This window comes from Labrus bergylta, chromosome 2, assembly GCF_963930695.1.
Source record: "Labrus bergylta chromosome 2, fLabBer1.1, whole genome shotgun sequence".
Classification (NCBI taxonomy): Eukaryota; Metazoa; Chordata; class Actinopteri; order Labriformes; family Labridae; genus Labrus; species Labrus bergylta.
The window spans coordinates 34,667,806-34,683,882 of NC_089196.1; the positions used below are offsets into that span (position 1 = coordinate 34,667,806).

The 16,077-nt window shown below is 41.7% G+C and overlaps 2 protein-coding genes across 4 annotated transcripts in view; one reads left to right on the forward strand and one right to left on the reverse strand.

The window, feature by feature from the left end:
* The window catches only part of LOC109975750 (NLR family CARD domain-containing protein 3-like), a 393,020-nt gene that overhangs the window by 363,041 nt on the left and 13,902 nt on the right, over positions 1–16,077 (reverse strand). For 2 of the 3 annotated variants that reach the window (XM_065961439.1, XM_065961433.1), the window contains one exon: positions 11,675–12,347. The exons of the other annotated variant lie outside the window; for it this stretch is intronic. In XM_065961439.1, coding sequence (XP_065817511.1) covers positions 11,752–12,347 — 596 coding nt within the window. In that variant the 3' untranslated portion in view covers positions 11,675–11,751. Of the gene's footprint in view, positions 1–11,674; positions 12,348–16,077 lie in introns of those variants that run through there. 3 annotated transcript variants of the gene reach the window in all.
* The window catches only part of LOC136181090 (NLR family CARD domain-containing protein 3-like), a 412,285-nt gene that overhangs the window by 182,818 nt on the left and 213,390 nt on the right, over positions 1–16,077 (forward strand). The window lies entirely within an intron of this gene.

The following is a 16,077-nucleotide window of genomic DNA, read 5'->3' on the forward strand; positions in this document are numbered from 1 at the left end:
TGCCAGCTGCCAATAAAATCCAAAGAAGAAGAAGAAGAAGGGCAACCAACACGGAGGGAAAAACACAGAGGCAGGAATACAATACAAGAAACACTGAGGTCAACTACAAACTAAATCCTCAGAAGTCACTAAATCAGAAACTATAGAAGTCCAGTGAGCGTTAATGTAACACATCAAATCACTTTTAGCCTTCACATGACTATCATGAGCTCAAACTGGCAGCACTATACAGAGATGTTCCTCAATTCAAATGTGGTCTAAACATATCATAAACATAAGACATCATACCTCATAGCTCAAAAGAGTCGAACACACATTACATTCTGCTTTTAGAGACATCTCGTTCAGTCTTCATGAAGGAGTCATTGTGAGTTCTAGATGGATGGATTGATAGATCCTTTATTGTTTTTGCATATCACTACACAGTGACATTCAGTCCAGCCTCAACCCTTGATACCTTGCAGCTTCAGATTTAAATACATGTTGGGCCACGCAGGCTTAGGACAGTCAAACAATGGACTTGGGCCTGCACCCTTGTGGGAAGTCTCATTTGAGTGATTCACTGAAATCACAAGGAAGCCTAAAAGGACTCCTTATCCCAGAATTCCCTGCGGTACTTCACACCTTCGTGTGATGTAAAGGGGGGACCGGAACCTGAGGGAGACCCCACAGGAAGGCGGCCAGGTGACAAAACTCTAAGACTTCCATTGCTCTACCTCTTTCTTACTTCTAGTGCTCGGAGACCCAAGCTCACCTCCTGTTTCTGCAACAATCTTCCTTTGTTTTAAGTTTTTTTGGCGTGCAGGTTATCCGCGGCCGGCAGTGTTCTAAATTCCAAGCTCGGATTGTCCAGTGAACGCATCTCAGTTTCTCGGAGAGCGTCAGACTATAACAGATTATCAGAAAGATAACGGTCTTATTCCGTCCTGCAACGAAAGGACATCAAAGGACATCTTTCCACTCGACGGAGAACCAACAAAGCCGCTCTCGCCATAAGGGACCCTCGCCGCCATCAGACGCCTCTGCACCAGGACGGACAGAAGATCTGCTCCATCGCCGGACTCTTTTCCTTTCACCAATCGCGGGCAAAGCGATTCACAAGTGAGGCTTAATTAGGTCTGGGCAGAATTAGCTTTAGAGAGTGTTTTTAACAATTGTTGATCGAAGCAGAAACTGTAATTTTAGTTGGACCGCTTCGTCCTGAGTTTTAACTGTTTAAAACTCTTGTTGTTGTTTCGGACCGCTGCGTCCTATATGTGTTTAGCGTAACAGCGTTATAACCGGGTATTACTCTTCTGATCAGAAAGGCCAGTTTAAGCTGTATTAACTTGAATTCGTCTATTGGTTTGTTTCTGTGAATGAAGGGAATTACTCCGAGTTGTGGCGCGGGAGTCGGACTGTGATCCGGCCTCTTCAGGCACGCATTTCTCTTTTATCCTCTTTTATTTCCCCTTCTATGAACATACACACACACACACATATTCCCGTGTAAACGTACATCTGGAGACCAACTCCACCAGCGCGCCATCACGCACAGAGATCTACACACTCGCGGCCATCCAGACGCCTCAGAGACACAGATCGTGTAGGGCCGAACTCAGTCTCTTTTAGACCTTAAGGCCACATTTAGGCCTTTGTTAGGTGTGCGCCATCGGAAGGGCGACCACGTGGGACGAAGTAATCTTCCCCCCCTTTTTCTCCCTTTCATCCACACACGCACGCACCCAGATCTTTGTTAGGTTTGCGCCATTGTGAACGATCACGTGGGTACGAAGCCATCTCCCCCCTTTCTTCTTCCCCCTCTCTCTCTCTCTCTCTCTCTCTCTCACACACACACACACACACACACACACACACACACACCTACATTCACACCCCTTCCACAAGCCTTTGCTTGATAATGTTTGTTGCTTAGATTAGTTTATAATAGTTATTTGTTTAATTAAGTTAATTGATTTTGGATTGGTGTTGCTTTGTTTAAATAAATTTTGTTATAATTTAAGAGAGCAGTTGTTTGTGATTACTGGTGTATTTGCATTGTGATATAAGCTGGGTGCGAAGACTTTGTGTATGGATTTCACGCCTTCAATTTATTAAATATAGTTATTCATTATTAATAATATTAGTAATTAAATAACTAATTTGAGACTGATTTGAGTGATATTTTGGTTATATTTACCTGATTACAGGTTGGTGCCCCAAAACGAGATTAAACATAGTTTAATGATATTTTATTTATATTATTAATAATTAAGTATAATTATTAAAGAATATAACCAAAGTTGACTTGATACAACCCCAACATACATAAACAAAATGATTTTAAATCATTCAAAGACAGAAAGTAACAAGCATAGACTGTAACAAGAGGTTGGTTTTTTAAAAAGAGTACGACCTCTGGTAACACATGACGGCTTCATTTTATGGATTTTGTAAAAATACTTTTTTTTCCATATGTGCCATCTTATCGTTCTTTTTCATGGTCAAAAGGGATGAGCTAAATAAAAAACTTTCTATTTCATATAACAAAATATAAAATCACTGGAAGACAAAAACTAAAAAAAGTTGTTTTTTCATATTCTGAGGATGGTGCTGTGTAGAAGAAACAGAAGGCTAGTAGGCTACGGCGGTGTAATCTGTCGTGACACGTGGACATGGAGCAGTACGTCTTTTTCTGAAACATTAAAAGAGAGTGTCTCACTTCGGTAAAGTTAGAATGGTCACAGCAAGGTACTGCGAGCTACAATCGTACAAATACAAATTACAACTGCGAAAAAAAATGCTACAAAGATATTCAATAACTTCCCCCAGGCAAATAATTTTACACACAATAACATGTTGCCGTTCGCTGGTATTCATTTCTGTGTAACTTGGTATTTTCTCTGATACAGTAACATAAATGTATTGAGGTGCTTCCACAGACTAACCACAGGGCTGATTGGGCCAGTGGCCAGGTGGACCAATAGTTCAACACTCCACCAACTGTAGCATTCTGGCTTCACTTTTTTTTTCATGAAATAAATCAACAAGTCTGCTTGTAGTTTTGTTGAAATATAAAAAAAATTAAAGCAGTTACTTTTATTGAAATAAGAAAAGTTTTAAGATTGATGACGAGTCAGGTTACCGTGGTAATTGGATAGCACCAAAACCAATCGAAGAATCATTTTCCTCTTAGCTGAAAATGTATAAAAAGCAGTGAAGCAGCAAAAAGGAAGCCAAAGAGAGAAATGATAACAGAACAAATAAACACACCATTGAAGTGTTTTTTTCCATATCCCATTTAGTTACACACACTGAAGGCTATAATGCATCTCTATCGTTTCTATCATCTAAAGGTGTTGTCATTCAGTTTGTGATCAAAGGCCGTGGCATTTTTGTGCCCAGTGGCCTCTGCACTCTTAATTAATCCTGTGCATGTTCAGGTGTCATTGAGATTTTCTTTATTTTGTATTCTGACTGCAGGATTCTTATTAAGGGTTACAGGTTTTCAGTGAAATCGACATCGACCTGACCTGACTGTGGTCGCTCTGCATCAGGATCTGCTGAACTCCTTTTCTTTACCAAAGACACTTTAGACACTCGACACAAAATAACACAAGTAGATGAAAGTCTTTCTCACTCTACATCAGTTTATTTATTACAAGGTTACACATGAGCTGTCTGAAGAACTTGTGCTACCCAACTCAGAGGCCTCCAAGGAACCAGAATGACAGAAAGAAGAGAAGATATCAGGAGAGAAGAAGGATCCTTACACTGTAACTGTTTCATATAAACCCAAATATATTTTTATGTCAGTCTGACGTTTAGCATTTCTCTCCAGTGTGAACTAACATGTGTCTGGTCAGATTTCCTCTTTGGGTAAAACTTTTACTGCAAAAAGAGCAGCTGAAGGCTTTCTCTCCTGTGTGAACTAACATGTGTGACTTCGGACCCCACTTTTGAAATTGTAAATTGTTTTCCACACTGAGAGCAGCTGAAGGGTTTTTCTCCCGTATGCAGAATCATGTGTATAGTCAGATCTCTTTGTCTGTAAAATGTTTGACCACACTCAGAGCATCTAAAGGATTTCTCTCTGTGAATTGCCATGTGATATGTCAGACTGGCCTTAAGGGTAAATATTTTCTCACAGTGAGTGCAGCTGAAGGGTTTTTCTCCAGTGTGAATCATCATGTGTCTGGTCAAATTTCCTTTTACGTTAAATCTTTTACTGCACTCTGAGCACCTATGTGGTCTCTTACCAGTCTGTAGTTTCTTATTTTTGAAGTTTAATTCTGAAAGATCTTCTCTTGTCTCTTGCCAATCATGACTGTCATCAGTCTTGACCTCAGTCACTGGTTGTAAACGTCTCTCTGGATCTGAGTACCACTCTGGTTCTGCTCCTCCACAGTCCTCTCCATCAACTCCTGTTTCCATCTGTTCAGTTTGTCTCTGATGAAGCTGTGAGGACTGAGGTTTCTCTTCACCATCTTCACTTTTCACAAAGACAGGAGTGAAGGGGAACTTGGTAGTATCAGCCTCCTCCAGTTCTTGAAGCTGTTCTTCCTCCTGACTGCTCCACAGTTCCTCATGTTCTTCTTTAATGTGTTGGGGCTTAGTGTCCTCCTGGTCCAGAATGTGGCTCCACTCCTGCTGCTCAGGTGGAAGCTCTTCTTTACTCACCAACAGCTGCTGGAGATCTGCAGGACACAGTAAACAAACATTAACGGTACTTAGAGACTGATTTCTTAATATTAATGTGAGCAGGACCCCACGCTGAGCTCAACTCAGCAGCAAGGAGATGAATGGGCTTGACAGCGGCGCACACCGCCGGCCGCATCCTATCTGAAAGGCCCTTAAGGCTGTGAGGACTGAGGTTTCTCTTCATCATCACTAAGTCCTGGAGAGCGGGCAGCCCAGGGTTCAAATCCGACCTCTGGCTCCTTTCCCACAAGTCATTCCCCACTCTCTCTCTTTGGTTTCTGATTCTGTCCTACCTACCAAAAAATCTTGTTTAAAATTATTTTTATTTTTTAAACTTTGTGGTAAGTTATTATGTTTTTCTAAAAACCCATACGCAAAAGGTTCTTATCAGAAGAATGTTCATCTATAAATCATGTCTCAGGGCCCCTCCCCCCTCCAGCTGCACTACATGGACTATTCCATCATGACCCTCAGGTCTTATGGTGCATTCAGGTGCTGCTCGGGTGCTCCAAGTTTCCGAGTTAGGAAGTCGTTCTTCCGACTTGATTTCAGTTCAGAAAATCTGAATGTTGTAACAACAGCAACAAAGCGTTGATGCTCCAAAGAAGATCAGTGAAATGTTACTGTTACAGTTATATTTGAGGAAAAAGTTGATGTCCATATACGTGAATTAATAAAAAGTATGTGAACATTAACTAAACATATTTTGCCCCCTATGTGATGACGTCAAGTCGGGAAGTCGGCACCTCATTCTTTTCCGAGTGACGAGTTGTTTTTCCGACTTCAGCAGGTGTTCATGTGCATTTTACAACTAGCAATCTTTTTCCGATGTGTCCGACACCACCTGAATGCACCGTTAGTGGACAGCGTGTTTAAAGGGATACTTCAGCCATTTGCATTAAGCTTTGTATCATTAGAAACCTGGTAGTATTTTTGAATGGTCGTGCATCCTGCTAACAGGCTCTATGGAGAAAGCTGATGATGCCGGAAAAAACTGATATGGATGAAGTGGATTTTGAAGACCTGACTGTCGGCGGCGGTGAGGACGAGGAGCCGGGGCCGGCTCGAGCTGGGGCGGAGTGGTAGTGTCGGTGCTCTCACTGTTTTTCTATGGACACAGACATAGAGTCTGTTTTCTGACAGGACTGGAAGAAATCTCTGAATCAGTTGAGGAAACGGCCGTATGTGTTGTAGTAAATGTCTGTAAATAGAGGACCTTAGTGGGAGTGGCCTGCGTTGCTGTGCATTCTGGGAGTTGTTGTCTTTCATCCACATGAGCCAAAAAGATACTTTCTGCCTTTTCTCGGTCAAGAAGGCACCAACTTCAAAATGTATTTCACATTTCTACATATATGACCCAATGTCAATACAGATTCATGTTTCAACAGGTGAAGTATCCCTTTAAAGAAATGATTGACACGGCATCACAGAGAGAGAGAAAAGAGACTAGTGCGAAAGAGATAGAAGATAGAAACTAATGAACAAGCCAGTATGAAGTGAAGCTTATCTAGCGGAGCAGAAAAAAGGATGTAGAGGGAGGAAAAAGAGAGGTTGATGTCCAAGCTGCCAAAAGTTAGAACTTTTATTTACAACAGTAGGCAACCAGGCCCCGAAGTCCTGTGACGTCATGAACACAAGATTACAGATTCCTACAAGTGGAGACGATGAAATAAAGAAACACACACAGGAGACAAAGGAGATGAAGAGAAATACAGACAGAGAGGATGAAGAGAAATACAGACAGAGAGGATGAAGAGAAATACAGACAGAGAAGATGAAGAGAAATACAGACAGAGAGGAAGAAGAGAAATACAGACAGAGAGGAAGAAGAGAAATACAGACAGAGAGGAAGAAGAGAAATACAGAGACAGAGAGGAAGAAGAGAAATACAGACAGAGAGGAAGAAGAGAAATACAGAGACAGAGAGGATGAAGAGAAATACAGACAGAGAGGAAGAAGAGAAATACAGACAGAGAGGAAGAAGAGAAATACAGACAGAGAGGATGAAGAGAAATACAGACAGAGAGGATGAAGAGAAATACAGAGAGAGAGGAAGAAGAGAAATACAGACAGAGGATGAAGAGAAATACAGACAGAGAGGATGTAGAGAAATACAGACAGAGAGGAAGAAGAGAAATACAGACAGAGAGGATGAAGAGAAATACAGACAGAGGATGAAGAGAAATACAGACAGAGAGGAAGAAGAGAAATACAGAGAGGAAGAAGAGAAATACAGAGAGGAAGAAGAGAAATACAGACAGAGAGGATGAAGAGAAATACAGAGAGGAAGAAGAGAAATACAGACAGAGAGGAAGAAGAGAAATACAGAGAGGAAGAAGAGAAATACAGACAGAGAGGAAGAAGAGAAATACAGACAGAGAGGATGAAGAGAAATACAGAGAGGAAGAAGAGAAATACAGACAGAGAGGAAGAAGAGAAATACAGAGAGGAAGAAGAGAAATACAGACAGAGAGGAAGAAGAGAAATACAGACAGAGAGGATGAAGAGAAATACAGACAGAGAGGAAGAAGAGAAATACAGAGAGGAAGAAGAGAAATACAGAGACAGAGAGGAAGAAGAGAAATACAGACAGAGAGGAAGAAGAGAAATACAGAGACAGAGAGGAAGAAGAGAAGTACAGACAGAGAGGATGAAGAGAAATACAGACAGAGAGGATGAAGAGAAATACAGACAGAGGATGAAGAGAAATACAGACAGAGAGGATGAAGAGAAATACAGACAGAGAGGATGAAGAGAAATACAGACAGAGGATGAAGAGAAATACAGACAGAGAGGATGAAGAGAAATACAGACAGAGAGGAAGAAGAGAAATACAGACAGAGAGGATGAAGAGAAATACAGACAGAGGAAGAAGAGAAATACAGACAGAGGAAGAAGCGAAATACAGACAGAGAGGATGAAAAGAAAATACAGAGAGGAAGAAGAGAAATACAGACAGAGGAAGAAGAGAAATACAGACAGAGAGGAAGAAGAGAAATACAGACAGAGAGGATGAAGAGAAATACAGACAGAGAGGAAGAAGAGAAATACAGACAGAGAGGATGAAGAGAAATACAGACAGAGAGGATGAAGAGAAATACAGACAGAGAGGAAGAAGAGAAATACAGACAGAGAGGAAGAAGAGAAATACAGACAGAGAGGATGAAGAGAAATACAGACAGAGAGGAAAAAGAGAAATACAGACAGAGAGGATGAAGAGAAATACAGACAGAGAGGATGAAGAGAAATACAGACAGAGAGGATGAAGAGAAATACAGACAGAGAGGAAGAAGAGAAATACAGACAGAGAGGATGATGAATATCAGAGTATCGGCTGTTGCAGTGAGTCGCTGTACTTCTTTCTGTAAAGGTGAAACGTCATCAGTGCATGCAGACAGGCTTTCCTTCATACCTTTTACCGTGACACTCAACGTAGACAGAGAGGATGTAATGGACTCTCTGTATTCCTTTAGCTCGGACCTGGCTGCAGTAATGTCGGCTCTAATGACTGCCATTTCACTCTCCAACACAGCCCGGACCTCAATCTTCAGAGTCTCTATCAAATCTTTGAGCAGGGAGGACAGAAGCTCACTTTGAAAAGTCTCCGTGTCCGTCGTAGATGCGGCTGCAGCTGAGGCTGCTTCTCCCCGGGGAGGTTTTTCAGTGGAGGCCGCGGTCGGAGTACGAGTTGAAGGCCTCGTGGTTAAAAGACATGTTTTTCTTCCTTTGGATGATTTAGCAGACATTTTGTTCAGTTTGTCTCAGTACAATGCAACAGGAGACTGAGTTACCTCCAAGTCTTCTTCTCAAAGTGTGTCAAAAATTATACTTTAAAAAGGTTGCTCTGCAGTGCTCTGAAATAAATCTACTCACTCCATCGCCTGCTCTTCTTCTTCTTCTTCTTCTTTTCAGAGTCCTATCTTTAGTTTGTTTACATTGCCGGGACGGCCGGCTGACTCCTCCCCTCGTGTATAAAAGTTGTTTAATTGAGGGACTAGAGAAAAGAAGAATAACATACTGTACTCACTGCTTAACTGTGTTTCTAGATCACGCTCATTTCAGGTAAATTTACATGCAGTGTGAAGATACCAGCATAATAAAGATCGCTAGCATTAGCATGCTAACACAACAATGCAGCGCAAGTTGTTTTGGTTTCATGCTGGTGCTCAAGGGCGACATCTGCTGGATCAAAAAATCACATATAAAGCCTTTGATTTCTTTCAGGTTCTCCATCATCTGTCTTCTTTTTAAACTTTATTTCTGACAGTGTCTAACAACATGTTCCACTGTCTCCTCTTGTCCACAGTAGTCATATTTGTGTTTTCCTGTTTTGAACAATGTGTTATTGAATCCAGTGTGTCCAAATCTGAGTCTTGCCACCTTTTCCTTCAGTCTCTGTTTAATAATGCTCTTCACTTCTGTTCCACTAATGCTAACTATCAAATCCATTTGAGTATTTTTTTGTTGCCTCCTTCGCCACCTTGTCTGCTAATTCATTTCCTTTGAAGCCTTTGTGTGTAGGTACCAATAAAAACATCATTTGACTTCTGTATAGTGTTTGTTGTCTAAATGTCTGCTGTCTGAATGACTGTAAACTGATGAGTGATGAACTTGAATCTGAACAAATGACTGCTCTCAGTGTTGGTGTTGTTTTAAAAGCACCTGTACACAGTCTTAATTCCTGATATTGGATAGTATCTAGTTTTTTAAGAGTTGTGCTTGCTGCTGATCCATATACAATACAACCATAATCTAATACTGATCTTATTCATCCTGTATGCTTTCACAGCAGTCTGCCCCCCACTCACTTCCAACTAAACCCACTCACAACATTTCAAACTTTCTGAACATGCAGCCCATGTAACCCTCTCATCAAACCAGAACCCTAAAAACTTAATGTGTCTTACTCTCTCCACTTCTTTTTTATGCAGTTTTAATTTGATCTCTCTCTCTCTCTCTCTCTCTATCTGTGATTTGTGTTCTGAAGAATGGGGTCCAAATGAGCCCATATTGGAGGTGGGTCGTATAAAGAAGGGCCAGATAAAGCACACCAGTGTGGAGGGTCACCTGCTGATGTGACCCTCCAAAAGTGGACTGACTGGATTTCATTGTAGTATTTACAAGAACAACTTTCACTGAAATCTGTGTGGATCAGGGCATCTTTAGCAGTGAGGTTCAGGAATATTCAAAAGGTTCCTCTTGAAGTTAAAAAGCCTGTTTTGGAATTGTACCACATGCTCATCCTCTGGCATTGGAACATCTTTTTTTAACGATGATTGTACTCACTTTAGTCTCTCCACTTTGAGATTTCCACCTTCTCCTGACATCCCTGGGGCAGGGTCACCACCTTACATGAAGACCTGTTCAAGGGATATACAGACACATGCCTTTGGGCTGCTGCAGACAGTGCTGTCAGACATTTCTTCTATGCTTCTTCAGTTTACAATACCCAGCTTGTAGATTATATTTGCCATGAACTACAAATTTCACGTGTCTTACATTGGCACGTCTCTCTCTTTTGGTGGAACAACCCAAAATGGTCTCTGACCACAGAGGAAGGCATAGGAAATGTATTGGTGCTCTGACACATATTACTTGTGGAGAGTAAGTAAAGTATCAGACAGTAGCCTCCTCTGTCTCTTTAGTTATTGTGTCCCTCTTGCCTGTAGTCGTTCTGCTGACATCATCCCTGAGGAGAAACTGTCTGACTGATTTAGCTCTCTTCATTTTGTGAGTTTCTTGGACCATTTTTCAAATGGCTTGAGAATCACATCCAATAAGCTTCTTGCAGTATGTCTTATTTTATTTATATATATAAATATATATATTTTTTATTTTCTTTTTAATGTGCCATAGTACATTGTCATTACAATTACAAATAATCAAGACATAAGTACATATACAGCGTACAACATTCTTCTGATTTCTTAGATTACAGTTTAAACCTTATATCTACATAAGCTAGCCTCTATGGAATTGTTTTTATTTTTTTGTGACTACTCAAGGGAGCCGTAATAAAACTATATACATCCAGAGAGAAAGTACCAAAAATAAAAGTAAATCAAGCAGTATCAGCAATTTGGCTTGCTAGACTGTTGAATAATACCAATAAAGTAATATTTGATCGTTTTGATCAGGACTGAAGTTGATCAAAAGATTTAACCTAAAAAAACAGAAAAAAAATAATCTGTACTATTTTTATAGCAGATTTTGGAAGTGAACATTTTTGTCCTTAATGACTCGAGAGGGTAGTACATTTTAAATCTGATGCTACATAAAAACTAATAATGCATCAAAGTCAATATTTTGTCTATCCTTTGACTTATCCAAGACCAAATTTTTAAAAAGCCCCCAGACACCCAACATTTGTTATATGGAAAATGACTTAAGAGGGCAGTAAATTAAACTGATGCCTGAGGGTTTAAAGTGTGTCTTATACAGCAGATTTGATGGTAATAACAGCTTATTTCAAGGACCTTCATATAAAGTGTTACCCAAGAAGAACTTAGACTGAGGTTCTGTCTGTGTTTAAACAGATGTCATGAAACACTTTAACCAGAGCTGTCTCAGTGCTGCGGTTTGGTCCAAAACCTGACTGGAAGACATCCAAACAGTTGTTCAATATCAAGAAGTTATTTAACTTCTGAAACACAGCTTTGTCTATCATTTGACCTCACAGAGGAAGATTTGATATAGGCCTGTAATTATTCATTATTGTCTAGATTGTTCTTTTCTAGTAGTGGCTTGATGACTGCTGTTTTCAGGGCCTGTGGGAAGACACCTGAGAGACAAGTTTACCATTTGTAACAGATCTGGAGCCATGACTCCTCCTCCTGCTGCCAATATCAAGACAGCAGGAGGAGGACTTTAATTGTTTAATTGTCACTTGTTTTTTATTGGTGAGATCAGAACAATACAGACATTAAAGAAGGGGGTCCATTGTTTTTCTGTAATGTAGAACATTTAACCCCCATTACCACCCCCACCCCCCATTATCACACCCCCCAACCACGAAACAGACCAGCTGGACAGAGTGAACAGAGTCAGCTGATCTTCAGTCAGCAGTGTTTCTCAGACTGACAGACGACACAGAGACACTGAAGAACCAGGAAACCAGAACCCAAACCCAGGATAGAGAGGTTCAGTGAATGTGGTGTTGAAGGTGTGGAGGTGGATCAGTGTGTCAGAGGAGACTCTGTAGAAGGACAGAGAGCCAGCAGGACAGTCCACATACACTGCTACTCTGTTAGAGACAGAGGAGGAGGAGGAGGAGGAGGAGGAGGAGGAGGAGGAGGAGGAGGAGGAGAAGGAGGAAGAGGAGGAGATATTTGTTACTCCGTTATTGTGACTGACAGAGTAACCTTCATCAGAGCAGATCAGACTCCAGGACTGATCATTAAATCCAAACAAACATTCAGCTCTGTCTCCTCCCCTTCTGATTCCTCTGTAACTCACTGATACATGAACCTTTCCTCTCCACTCGACCTCCCAGTAACAGCGACCAGTCAGACCAGTCCTACACAGCAGCTGAGGCCAGAAGTTATCAAATCTGTCTGGATGATCAGGATATGACTGAAGCTCCTCCACACGTGTCACCTTCCTGTTGTTGTCAGACAGTTTCAGGTTTCTGTCCACTGTGTTTGTGTCCAGTTCCAGCTCACAGGCGTCTGATGGAGAGAACGAGACACAACACAGCTGCAGGTTATCATCTGTTCATTCATCAACAACTTTACTGACACTTACTGATAGGGGTGTAAAGGTACACGTACTCAGACCGGACCGTTTCGGTACAGGACTGATCCGAGTACGCGCGGAACAAAAGTGATTTAATCTGTGTTCCCACACGGACCACAAAGCTGAAGCACACCTCAGGGTGGAGGAAGGCTGTGGCTGCTGGTATGGGACACAGCTTTTAGTTAGTAACTTGTAAAAAAGTTCAAACATAAACTGTGCAAACTGTGCAGATTAGTAGTTCCTCGAGTCCTGTTGGTCTGGACAGTTTCATATAACCGGGATGGAGTTCTTTTTACAGACTTACTCTTAAGTTTTGTTTTCATTTTCAGCGATGATCCCGCTCAAACTAAGAGCAAAAGGGGAGGGGGAGACGCGTCTGTGTGGGAGAATAACCTGCAGCATGATAGAATGAACACCTCCCTCCCCATTCCCACAATAATGGACAAAGAGACGTTGACAAGACGAGAGTAGTGTGCCGTTGTTGTTCAGCGGACATCGGGTACGTCACAGGCAACACGTCCAACTTATTAAAGCACTTGAAAAGGCACCACGTGAACGTAAACATCACTGCAACTAGGAAAAAACAGACAGCCTTTTGCTAGTAATTCTAAACGGGCCAAAGCCATAAAAAATGCCATTGAAGTTCTTATATCGACAGAGGGAAATATTAATAGTTCTGAAACTACACTGTCCCAGATGTGATTAGGTTTATTATGTGCTCAAAGAGCATTCAAAAAAGTGTTGCCTTCATAAACTAAAAGGTGGAAGTGTAATTTAAAAGAAATATTTTTATATATAGGCTATATTAATGACTTCATTTCATTCTAAAATACTTTATTTCATTCATATCTTTTATTTATTGGAGACTCTTTTGGTTGAAGGAAGCAACATAAGTTTATTTTATGTTTTTTTTACAATGTTTAATTTAAAATGTTATTAAAAAGTAACCTGAGCAGGTGTACAAATCTGAACTGTCGATGCTGCACTTAGTCCAATGTGTAAAAGGGATATTATAAATGTTCCTATGAAGAAAAAAAAAGCGTTGCATCAGGTCCCTTTACTGTAGTGAAAATGTACCAAACCAAAGCTTCAAAACTGAGAACTGTACCGAACTGAAATGTTTGTGTACCGTTACACCCCTACTTACTGAGAGTCAATCAAACTTACAGTTCATATTCAGCACTGAATGATGTTTGACAGCACTGAAATGTAATAATCCACTTCTAATCAAGTTCAAATGGAGTTACCATGGCAGCCAGGAAGAATGGAGATCCAAATCAACAAACACATGCAGTGAATAAAGTCTGACTAATCAAAGTGCAGCACAAAGAATCTATGAACCATCTGCTGTCTCCAACTGTTCTGTCCTCAGAGGTCACATTCAGCACAAACAGGAGCCTCATTTCCACTTTCACTGTCACACACAATGTGATGGCAGCAGGAGTGTGCCACGTCCCTTTGTCCTGTCTAACTATTTTTTAACTGTGTTTCTGAAGTCATGGAGACCATTTCTTTTCCATCAATCTAGGCTCTACAACATACATGTTTTTGTTTTAATTGAAATTTAACTGGACTGGATGAACAGATCAAAATCTGAAGAGACAGATGATAACTCAGTCCTTGTGAGTTTTTCTCTGCTTGTCTAAGGTGTAGGCCACGCCGTCCCGACCTCACCTGGCCACCTGGCGGCCTGCAGCTGACTTGTGTATTGTTGTTGGATGTTCCTGCTGGCCTGTACTATGGTGATCGTGGACTTTGTTGTGTGCCTTACTGTCTGCACAGCCAGAAGACGAGGAGGAGAGCTAGCTTATGTCTCTAAAGATATTCTGTTTCTATTTCATCACTGAATTCACGTCTGGATGTTTTTGAGGAGAGAACTTGATGTTGGAGACTCTGCATATTTACATGTTTATGAAAATGAACGTCAAATCAAAAATGATTTCTGTTGTTTTTAAAGTTGATGAGCTCCACGAGCTCGACTACGAGCAGCCGGCCAGCAGCCAACATCAAAATGTGAAATGTCTCAAAAACTGCATGTTGTAAAATATACATTTCTGTTGGATGTGATGAATGGTGATTTTCTATTCACTGGATTATCACTTTTATTTCACTTTACATTTTTCATTTCATATTTAAACTCTCATGAGTTTCCATCACCCTCACTTTTATCATCACTTTGTGTTACTTCCAGCCCTCATCCTGTTGTAGTTTGAAAGGTTTAATCATAACAGAAACACAATCTGGACAGCAGCAGGCACAAACCAATAGTTATCTAACCTCTGAATTTAGCCAAGTCATAAGATCATGTTCTGATACACAAGACACACACACACACACACACACACACACACACACACACACACACACACACACACACACACACACACACACACACACACACACACACACACACACACACACACACACACACACTCTTTCCTGTTAAGAGACCAGTTGTCTGTCCAGGAAACTTCTAGGAAATGGTCTTCATATAGCACACATGTTGTAATTGCTCAGTGTGTTGATTGCCCATAAAAGGATGATTGGGATGTTATAAAAGTTCCGGTTGAGCGAGGACGCTGGCGTGTATGTCGCCGCTTCACGATCCGTGACAAAAATGGTGTTTCTTTTGTGCTATCTATGCTTCTCCCTCCTACTTATCCTCTACTAACAGTCTGCAAACAGATCGACTTTGCTGCTGCTTTCAGTTTGTGTAAACTGACAGCTACTCACCATCTCTGACGATCAGCTGTTAGCGCTAGCCGCCGATCAGCTGTTAGCTTCTCGCACAGCTATCAGGATATCCTCACCAGTCTGTGATCACTGGACCCTCGCCTGCCTTATTGGTGGACCGTCCTTCTTCGTCGGCCACGTCGGCTCCCTACCTGGCTTGGACCCGTCGCCCTGCGCCACCTGTTGGCTACCGCTGGCTGCCGCTTCCCCCCTACTCTGGCTCGGCTGCTGGCGGTGAAGAGGCCTGCCTGACAACCAGACTGCCGGCTGCTGCTCTCCTGCTCAGATTGTGTCCAGACGGGTCCCCCGTCTGCCACAAAATTGGTCCTTTCCTTATCCTGGTTTGGCTCTCATTCCTGCGGTTTTCCTGACCCCGGCTGGCGCCCGGTAGCTTGCGGCTTTCAGCCTGCGGCTAGCAGCTGCTCTCCCTGCTGCGGACATGGTACTACGAACATACTCCGCTCTGCAACTCCAGAATCTCGCCTGCCACTTCTCTCCGGACAACCTTGCTTCCATTAAATCTTTCGGACTCCTGCGCCGTCCTCACTACGTGCATAGGGCTGCCCGATGCAAGTTTGTTTACACTGACCATGCTATCCCCACTGTAGTGTCTGACCGGCGACATCATCACAACAAATCACACGTGCACAGCAGAAACCTGATACCTGTTGTTGTGTGTGTTGACAGAACCACTCCTCTCTCCCCCTCTGCTTCAGAATACACCACCGCCTCATTTATGCTGCAGAATGCTCGCTCCCTTAACAACAAAGCAAACCTATTTCACTAAATATCAAACTTTACTGACAGATCCACGTCATCACAATCATTCAAACCGATGGTTTTAATTAGGCTATAATCGCGCATGTAGTGAGCCGTTTCCAATAAGTAACTTTCATTATGACAATATATAAACATCAAATTAAAAAAAAA